The sequence below is a fragment of the Pseudorasbora parva genome, chromosome 4 (assembly GCF_024679245.1).
Source record: "Pseudorasbora parva isolate DD20220531a chromosome 4, ASM2467924v1, whole genome shotgun sequence".
Classification (NCBI taxonomy): Eukaryota; Metazoa; Chordata; class Actinopteri; order Cypriniformes; family Gobionidae; genus Pseudorasbora; species Pseudorasbora parva.
In genome coordinates, this window is record NC_090175.1 from 43031055 (window position 1) to 43041883 (window position 10829).

The following is a 10829-nucleotide window of genomic DNA, read 5'->3' on the forward strand; positions in this document are numbered from 1 at the left end:
ACACCATCGGTCATAATCTGATTATTTGTGTATCCGATTAGAATCTAAAATGATTGACGTCCACATTGTGTATTGGAACGGTTCAGTTCTGGTTTATTGAGTCCATGCCGCTTTCTTTTTCCGGAATACTTGCATTGGTTTCTATGGTAATGATGTTGCATTGGTAGCATACAATTGTGCACAAAAATTTGCATTCGCATTTGGATTGAGAGCCTAAGAGTCCAAGACAAATGGCTAATTATTTTCATGAATAAAACTGAAAAGGCAATGAGGCATATGGTTGAATGAATGGATGAGAAACTCCTTTTCTATAGTTTGCGATTCCATTGTCACTTACTGTTAGCTGAGCTTAAGGCGATTGATACACCTGAACAAACGTACTAAATGCAAACACTTGTAATTCAAGAAACTGGTTTCACTGGATGTCCTGTCCTACACACTATATAGATACTGGCAGCCAAGTATTAAAATTGTCTAATCTAAGAGTTAGAAATATTAATAAGAGCCAACAAACATCCCTTATAGATGCAACTGTTCTTTGGACAGACATCTCTATCGTTTCCAACCATCAGCTGATTAATATAACATTTTAAAATGTCGTTTTGAAACGTCGCCAACACCAACTGTCAGAATCTCAATGAAATATAGGCCATTCATCCAGAGCACCACAGAGCTGTTTAATTACATACAGAAAAAACATATTCATGATTGTACAACACACATGACAAACGTTCTCATACATTAGAAATTCATCACGTACACACTGCATGCATGACCTCAGCATGAAAGTGTTTTTCTCAGCAGACTAACGATATAAGCATGAGCTTATGCTCAGAATCATGAAATAATTACAGAGCATTCCAGGTTACAGTCAAATTAAGCACTATAGCACATTACCACAAAAAGAGTGTTGACATTAATGCAATTACAGTGATCTTTTCCCTAAAGACTTCAACTGTTAGACCAAAATGCATGTCAATGCATGAACATATTCTACATGTCTGTGCTAGTGGACTGACTGTCACTGGTACCTTCCACAGCTTAACTTGATTTAACAGTATGTTTGTAAATAATGCTTTTATTGTGTCTCTGAGGAAAACTACACGACCCATTTCTGAAATTATCAAAAATCTGTTAACATGGCTCAGTGACAGGAATAGGTCGGATTGTTGTTCTTTGCTTTTTACATTAAAATAGGCACACTGGTTTCCCTTTGATTAAGAATCTCCGATCTCGCCGTCTATTGCTGTAACTGATTTGATGACCACTTATTATTCCCATTTAGTCAAACTAGTGCAATAATATATTAAAGTTGAGCAAAGTCCCTGATTACTCCAATTCTGACAATCCCAACATGTCTTGCCACCAGTGACTGTTTTTTTATTTAATTATTATTATCATTATATTTTGATTAGAAAACCAGAGGCAGGTGACAAGTAAACAGCATATAGTCACAAGATGGAAAAAACCTGAGCACGTTAATGCACTTTAAATGCCAATTAGACTGGCTTGTTAGGAAATACACCTACAAAAAGAGTCCTGAGAGAGATAAATCCCAAACTGTGCATGTCCAACTAATGCTTCTGGTAAATAACTGGATGTGAAAAAGAGAGTTTTCCTGTGTAAAAAGGTTACTTGTAAACTCAACCCTAAGTCTATATCCTACACCTGCGATATTTACAGAGAAAAGCTGAAGATGCTTCCCTTGTACCTTTCAAGCAGTGAAGTACATCTCTTTGGTGAGCATGGAGACAATGCAGGGGATTTGTTTCTTAGCGTCAAAGTCGGGCATGTTGGAGGTTGACTCAAAGTCGAGCGCCACTTTATGGTTGACCCTGGTCATGATCTGCAGGAGCTCAAGTTCTTTGCCATACTTTGCTATCATTTCACAGAGAGACTGAATGAACCACGAACCGGTCATGGTGTTTCTCCAGGAGTAGTAACCTGACAGAGGAAAGAAATCCATTAGGAAACATCCCATGTATGTAAATTAGGGCTGTCAAAATGAACAAGTGCTACATTATATAATCATGTCATATTCATGCTTTAGCTTTTAAACTATTCAAGCGCAACAAGACACAAACTTAGTACAGTGCACAGAAAGCCACGTCAGGCAGCACGGCGGCCACATTGTGTTCTCTTTCACGCTTGAATGAACAAAAAAATAAAAATACAATTAAAATACTAGTTGTCAAATATCCTCGTAAGCACAGTCTTAAATGAATGTAAAGAAAATGTGATGTGTGTCAGATCTGTGTCGTGTGGCAGGTCTTAAAGTGACAGCAGCCTAATAAACCTGCTGCTGTCTGTCATATAACTTGTGTAGCTTTAATAACAAAATAATCTACATTTCATTTATAATTTATGCAGAGAAAACTGAAGTGCTTGAAGTGATAACTATTAGATTTCCATAGCTTATAGGCTTATCTATCAGATCTATTAGATACAATTTTTAAAATATACTGTATTTATGTTGTGTCTACATTAATTTAGAGATTGAATATGAAATAACTACAATATAAAAATTACAAAAAACTTGTTAGGTGCGATTAAATCACAAATAATATATATATATATATTTAATTGATTTTTAATTAATTAATTTAGAGGTACCAATACTTTATATGCCTATTTGTTATTTCATTCATTAATCAGCATTAATTCTATTAAAATTTCTTAAAATAATAAGAAATGTCAGTACGTTCACTCGTAGTGAAGTTCTTTTAAGCTTTGGAATTTTCTCTTAAGTTCACCAAAGCTGCATTTATGGAACAAAAATACAGATAAAAATAATATTGTGAAAGATTAATATTATGTTAAAATAACAGTATTATTTTTCCATGTTAAACTGTATGCCATCGGATGCAAAGCTTATTTTCAGCATCATTACTCCAGTCTTCAATGCCACATAATGCTTCAGAAATCATTCTAATATGCTAATTTGGTAGTGTACGTTCATTATGTTTGGGAATATTTCATCGGATACTGACAGGAAATGTTTGTGTGCTTTGTGCGTCTGCACCTGGTACTGTAGAGTACGCATAGAGGAAGTCTGCCTCCACAGGGATCCTCACTGGACGATCTGAGGAGGGGTGGTCAGTCTCCACACCTGGATCCAGATCCGTACCTCTACAAGCCTAGATAATCAAGAGTGAAAAACAAACACTCTGAGCCAGCTCATTGTAAACAAACCCAGGATTAACGCACACATACACAAAAGATGACAGCAGAGATTCAGGATGTACCTGTATGAAAAAAAGTTTAGGCTTTCCCACTAGCGATGGGCAGCGGTCTCCTCTGAACAGGCTAGTTAGGGACTTTAGCTCCACAGATTTATCAGTGCCAAAAAACACCCCGTCATCTCCATGACTGAGCAGCACACACACAAACGAAGCACAGCGACTGTGGTCGTCACGGGAAACTGAGAGAACAACAAACCACCATGTTACAATTGGTTACAATTAAAATGGTTTAAAATGTATAATTATCAATGAACATTTGGGTATTGGAAGCTGATTCAAATAAATTTGATTATTTTCCAGTTATAACATCATCAGGCCTTTTAAATAATGGCCTAACGTCAGTAACAAGAAAACTTGGGGTTAAGATTAATCTACTGATATTGAGGCACAGGAAATAAGAATTAATTTTGGTTTGTGCAGACTGAGTGTAATATGAATACACCATACCTGCGGTTAAAACCTGTGTAATCTGCATTACAGTCTGGTCATTGTAAACTTTCACAGTGTATCCAAGCTTTCGAAACACATTCATTGCGTTTCCTGCATCTACATCAGTGCCATTGCGTTGGTTCATGCCTGTAGGAGGTGAAGAACAGGTAACCATCACTATATTACATATAGCAGATAAAAACACAAATTGCATACAAAGGTTTAAGAGGCACCAAATATTCATAACTTATTGATAATTGACAATAGTGATTCACAGTATGGCCATCAATAGATCAAAAATGAATAATCATAATTAAGTCAAATATCTAACTAAATATACAACAGTGCTTTTTACAGTATTTCTTTATTACTTTCCCCATAGGGATTATAAAATAGTCTTTGGCTTGGTTCATGGCTTATAACACTAACAATTAGCGACGAGTTGAGTCACAACTCTACACATTTTGATTTATTGAACAAGCTGAAATAATGCGGGATGACGACTTCAACAGAAGGAAATACCATGGATTAACAACCCCATAATCATCTGTTGCACTCTACTGTGATTGAAGTACTGCATGCAGTGTGGGCCATCTCTGCTTGCAGTGCAAAGGTAAATGAAGAACTGGTCCTTTGACTTAGTACAATCAGTGTTCTCTTTACTCAAGAGAATGCACATACTCTATATACTGTACATCAGTACCTCCAGGATTTCGTGAATATGTGAAAAATGTGGCACTTTTAAAAAAAAATTAGGATTTACCATATTATGTACTATGTTAGATGCACAATAATTCATACACAATAGAACAAACTGTTTTTGGTATCTTACTGAATAAAGGCTAGTCCAATGGTATATTATGTAGCTTTAATAGCATGATCACCTAAGGTGGGAAATATGACTGGGGAAAGTAAATCACATCAATTAACAATTGCCTAATATAAGCCAAAAGTTTATTAATCAAGTCAACAGTCAGTAATAAAATAAGAACTAATAAAAAAAATGATAGGAGGACAAATAAATACAACACAATGATACAGATACAAACAGGGCTTTATGTTTAAGTGCACTATTGTTTGTTTTTTCCAGTTGTTGTTGTTTGATGGTGTAGTAGGCTACATTAGGTCGCTTTCACTTTAAATCCCTACTACAGTAATGCACGGAACCAATACTGTCACATGTCCCAAACTTATTTCACTCAATACATAACCGCCAAGACGGACATTTAGGCATAATTATGTGTGATTTTGATTGTTCAAAGGCATAAGCAATATAAATAAAACACATTTCTGTATACTCGCGAGTGCTGACAGCCGTCAAACGTGCACAGAATCCTTAGCCAGTCTGTGTGTCAGTGCGTCACATCACTCCGTGTGTCTGTAGCGAATTGAGTTTGTGGTATACAGCACTTTTATTTACTCTTGTTTTGTGTTATCGGACATATACTTTTATTTGGTCATTCATTCATCTTGAGTAATCAGTTCAGATTCAAAAAGATTCACTTTTGCTTTCACAAAGACCACACACTGCACATTAGTGATGGAGTCGACTCCAAAAGAGTCGATTCCTCGACTCTTTATAGCCCCAGAGTTGGGGTCGACTCCAGTACAGGAATCGACTCTCGGCGTCGACTCTAATGCTGTGTCCAAAATCGCTCTTCTGATTGTTTACTGAATCTCTCATCTAAAGTGCATGGCATCTGAGTGCACTATAAGCAAGGAGTGAATGAAATGAAGCGAGTCACAAGGTACACTGATGTAATACACCGCGTCAGAGAGCTGTCTCAGAAACTTTGTCACACACATTTATTTGACTGCTTATTTTAGAAATAGAAAACAATCACAGCGACTTTAGTTTGTAATTATATGCTTCCTCCATGCTAGCCTTAGTTTAATTGATGGTATATATTATTGCAATGAATATAGATTTGGTTTACCATGGTTAACCATGTGTTCATTAAAACTAACCATAAATCATAAAAATATGACATCAAGAAGAAATGCATCAATAGTGTGCATTTATTTTATGTATAGTATCTTTAACTCACCTTTTAAGACAATGATATAGGTTTTTTGTGACTTTTCCTATGTAAAATTATGTATCATTATTGGCAATAGATACAGAAACGTTGATAGCCACAAAAGTCATCGCTAAGCTGAACCAATTTAGACGGCCACGCTAAAAGTGTGCGGTTTTAATAATAGGATTGTAGGACTTTGTGTCAGGGGAAATAATTTAAGTATCTCAACAGCAATTTTGTCTGATTTCTAACCCTGTTTTGATGTAAAGTAAATGGAGTCGGTTCCATGGACTTCCCAAAGTGGGAGTCGGGAATCGGAGTCGACTCCAAAAAACCTGGAATCGAACACCTCTACTGCACATGCACCACAACGTCTGTACCCTCATAAAAACAAAGCCTTACAGCTTTAAATAAAATAGAGATAGTTCAATTAGATACCATTTATTTTTTGTGATTTAAAATATTTTTTTTGTGATTATTTTACTGTGAAATGACAAAATATGCAGGATCGCAAAAAATGCAGCATTTTGCTGATTTTGCGTTGTATTCAGAGATCGCGGAATTGCTAAAAACTGAAGGGACTGATACATGTAAAGGCTAATAATTGAAGAGCGAAGAAGAATGGCTTTTTTAGGGCTGTGCGATATTAATGAAAAATGTGATATGCAATACCTTGTTAATAGAATATTCGATATGCGATACAAAATTGCGTATTACACACAAAAGTGTGTAAAATCTATTTAAATTATATAAAAAATATGCGTGCGTTTCACATTCTTTCTGGGAAAAGAATGCATTGCTACAACTTCTGAAATTGACCAGCAGTGTTTTAGCAAAAATGTAATATAATCTCAAATCTGGCAATATAATTTTAACATCAATGTAAACAAACAAAAAATGTAATGCAAATATTTAAATACCTTGGTAATAGTTTTATCAACCTAAAACTTAACATCAAGAACATCCAGGAAAACAAAGACTTCTGAAGTAGGGGTGGACAAGTCTTTTTGTTATTTTAATTTATCTTTAAATTAAAAACAGTAGTCTTCCCATGAATTGAATATACACTGATACATAATAAAGCTACAAAGGTTATTCAGCCAAGAGCAGTGAGTGATTTTCTCTAATGCATTTGTTGTTTGACAGACAGCAGCAGGTTTACTGTATTAGCAGGCTGTCACTTTAAGACCTAATATACGGATCCTATTGACACGTATTCAGTTTCCTCCCCCGATTGATATCGTTAGCAAGTCACATAAGTAACTGTCATGTGCCCTGTCTATTCTCTGCTATAAGCGTCGACCTAAAACTGACAAGTTGTTTTTTTTTTTCTTCCTTTTTTTGAATAGTAGTGTTTTGGAAATACAAGGTTTCCACCTGATAGCACAAAAACTAAAACTTAAAAATATCTATAAAAAGTTCTATAATATTTTATTTATTTTGTTTAATGCATGTATAGGCCATAACATTCACATTCATATCAGCCATAATTTTGATATAGAAAATAAAGAGCTAAATTGGTTCACGATTCACTGGAACAATAAAAAGGACGGATAAAAAGGTGCATGCGTTTCAACAATAGAGTTTGATGAGTATTTAAATTGACAACTTTCACAAAAACAAGATGACGGACACGACAAAACAAGCGTTACCTGTCCTAGGATCAAAGTTCTTGTTGTTGATGATGACACAGTGCCCAATGCTGGGGTAGTTCAAGCTGTATTTGAAGACATGTGACTGAGGCTTAGCATCCACCTGCATGGGCTGCAGTCCAGATGCCCCCTCTGAACCAGCACTGGACACAGATACAATGTAGTTAATAAAATCTATATGCAGATTGGCACAGATTTATATTATTTATTTAGCCAGTTATGTCCATGGAAATTACTTGATTAAAATTTAAAATAATAACAAATAAATAAATAATAAATAAAGCAATAAACTTTAAAGACAACCCACCACGTTATTAGGTCTAAATTTAAACACCATGGAAACAGAAAAAAGCAAGCAAGTATTCAAGCGAATTCAATAGGCTACTGTTTTTGAACTGTCAGTCACTTCTGAAAGCTGCATAGCAACAGTCATCAACATCATCTTACTCTGTTGAAGCCTCGCGCCGCGCGTCTACACAGTCTCCGTTCATCTTCAAACGTTTAAAGGTTGTTCTTTCAGATAAAAACCACAAGGATTAGCTGTTATAAGTGTAACTGGAGGCGTAACGTTACAGCGCGTTACCGGGCTCTCAGCAGAATGAGCAATGCACCAGCGTGCCAATTCTATTTTCTTTGTTGTTTGTTGACTCGCACGACCAGCCAATGAGAAGCTGTGAAGAAGAAAAAAGGGAAAGAAAACACAAACAAATAAGACTTGGGACAGTGTAACGTTAGCCTAATTTATTGAACAATTTATAAATGTAGCGTCTGCAATATCACCTAGAAAAGTCAAATACAGTAACGTTCCATAATGGCTGTGTGTCAAAACATACGTTAGCGAGATGTCTTCCTAGACAGCGAGTTTGAAGTGTTCCAAAATATAAGTTCACAAACAAGTGCTCAACAACGCGGTCAATGCGAAGGTTAAGCACAGCCATTGTAAAGAAGGTCAAGTTCCGCTTGCCCTGCTAATGCATTGAAAAAATACATTCGAGAAAGTATACATTATAGCAAAGAATGAATGCCTATAAAATGAACTAACGTTACTGTAGTGCACACGTAAATCTACGATTTTAATGGAGTGTACTATTTAATATACTAACTTGTAATAATATTAAAACTATACATCCGTACGCATGGCGTTTCTTTGTCTGCTTTTGTGCGTGAAGTTAAACGGACAAGAAAAGATAGACATAACACAACGCCTAAAACTTTAATGTCGGCAAACAATAGGTAGCCTACTTACCAAATATTGGAGAATGTCTTGTAACTGACAGCTTGTAATGTAGACGATTTCTGACGACAAAGCGGTTAATGCATCCAGGAAGTGTGCTCAGACTACACCTCTATCTCCATGGCATTGTTGATATGACACTACTACCTCGAAGCCCTTGCGCTTGGTTATTGTGCTATACGATATCGCCCTCTGCTGGATAGATGGCTTCTATACACACATTCTGCCACAAGAAGCCTCTGATGTTAGAGGGTTAGAGGTCTGTCTGAAGATAGCGCCTCAGAGGTTCTCAACTCTGGTCCTTAAGGTCTGTTTTTTTATTTAACTCCAACCATATATACCAAAAGATATTTTCAAATAACAGTAATAACCTATAAAAACACTAACAACAAAACGAAAAGGCTACCAATAGTAATAATGAACAAGTATCAGAAAGTTAGGTTTTTAAATAAAATACATAATTTATAGAATTAAATATTTATGAATAGATATGTAGAAGTTCAAATGTTCTGTAGCCTACATTTAACTTTAATATGCTTACTCACTGCCTAAAAGTAGCCAAAATAGTTGTTGTATTTTATATACTTTTTTTAATTCAAGATCCACATCCACCGATAAGAGTTTTAGGTTATAAGAACGTTTCCCTAACGTTCCCATTAAGTTATAAAAATGTTTTTGAATGTTCTAGGAACGTTGAAATGTCCAGTTTGTGGAATGTTGTATTAACGTTCTCATTAGGTTCTAAGAACATTAAATAACGTTCTTATAAGGGTGTGGAGTATGATCAAATAAAATATTCCTGTTTTCTCCTTTAATACTTGCTTTTGTTTATTGACATCTTATTCTTTCTTAAAAAAGCTAAAACCACTTTTATAATTGACTTTTATATTTATATTACATTTATATCTAATACATAATTAGTTTAGTAGATTTTTCTTCAGATTGTAAAAAAATAAATATATACACGAAAATAGCATTTAAGTGTCATTAAGTTGTCTCTGGATATACAAATTATGTATCTGAAGTTTGAGAAAAAAGCTGTATGACTAATTTGTAATGACTAATACTTTTTTAAATGTAGTAACGTTTTTAAAACGTTCCACTAACAATGTAAGAATAACGTTTTATAGCTAACGTTTTTAGAACGTTACTCAATAGCAAATAACGTTGGCACAACGTTCTAATAACGTTACTGCAAGAACTTTTTTGATAACTTTGAGAGAACTTTTAGAGAACGTTAGCCAACGTTCTGAGAACGTTCCCTGTTACCTGCCTATATAAAAAGTCTTGTCTTTAAATTTGTCATTCGCAGGCAAAGCCAGTGTCAGTGCCTTGTCACTATTATCTTTGCTCTGCAATGTATTTTTCACTGAGAACGTGTGTGTGGTGTGAGAGCATGGCTTGTCGGACATAGCAACAGTAACTAAAGGGGGCTGGTCTTTGAGTAGGCCTACTGAAATGGTGAATCATTTATAATATATACCCATTGTCTTCAGCCATAAATGATGGAACATAGGAATTACAGTTGTTACAATGCCATTGGCTTAGTGTGTGAATTTAATCAGTGCAGTGACAGCAAATCAAAATCATCTGTTATACAACAGCAGCAGGGCCTAATGTGTGTTGTCATTGACAAATAAATAAAAACACAGTTTATATTTGTTTTGTTTTTTTATTATACATGCATTTATATAAGGCATGTACTTGAAATGACACAACATTTTGTGAATATCTTACATAAATAATCTATTTGGTCTGTGCTGCCTGGATTCGACTGCTTGTCCTTTACTTCAGTTGCTATGCGCTGCTTTTTTGGGGGGGTTGACTCGTCCACACCTGCATTGTCCTGTTGAAGGAACAGAGATAATCCAGATTTAATGAGTGATTCTTATTTTAAGGACCACTTGCTTCTATCATTTTAATATGAGGGGTCTGTTTTTTTCTGTTTTTTTTTTTTAATTATGTGATTAAAGTGTTTAATTCCTAAACCTAAGTAAAACTGAGAGATATGAGAGTCTAACCAGTGCTCTTTTCAGGGTCAGCTGGGTCCTGGGTTGAATGCTGCTCAGAGTCCTCTTTTTCAGAGTCCTCTTTTTCTTCATCTGTGGAGCTTGATAGTCGTGAAATTCCACACATAATGTTTGTTGAGTTGCCTGTTGAGGGAGCAGATGCATGTATAATCGTCCGATACTGGACAGATTTGTTCTTTTTAAATCTAAAGCTGTATTTTCTTGAAAAATTAAAGGATTTT

The 10829-nt window shown here is 35.3% G+C and overlaps 1 protein-coding gene across 1 annotated transcript; it reads right to left on the minus strand.

Moving 5' to 3' along the window:
- Positions 1 to 656: 656 nt before the first annotated feature.
- casp3a (caspase 3, apoptosis-related cysteine peptidase a) lies at positions 657 to 8732 on the minus strand. Its single transcript, XM_067441887.1, has 7 exons — positions 8591 to 8732; positions 7792 to 8015; positions 7345 to 7487; positions 3690 to 3818; positions 3246 to 3421; positions 3023 to 3137; positions 657 to 1944 (listed from the first exon to the last, which is right to left on the minus strand). The coding sequence occupies exons 2-7, from the start codon at positions 7833 to 7835 to the stop codon at positions 1715 to 1717; spliced, it is 837 nt and encodes a 278-aa protein (XP_067297988.1). The 5' UTR covers positions 7836 to 8015; positions 8591 to 8732; the 3' UTR covers positions 657 to 1714.
- Between the last annotated feature and the right edge of the window lie 2097 nt (positions 8733 to 10829).

Bases quoted from the DNA above. Each gene is read 5' to 3' on its own strand.
- casp3a (XM_067441887.1), bottom strand. From the start codon at position 7,835: ATGAACGGAGACTGTGTAGACGCGCGGCGCGAGGCTTCAACAGA. The intron at 3,819-7,344 runs GTAACGCTTGTT...CACCTCCTACAG, and splicing joins GAACTTTGATCCTAGGACAG to GCATGAACCAACGCAATGGC. The intron at 3,138-3,245 runs GTACATCCTGAA...TTGATTATCTAG, and splicing joins CTAAACTTTTTTTCATACAG to GCTTGTAGAGGTACGGATCT.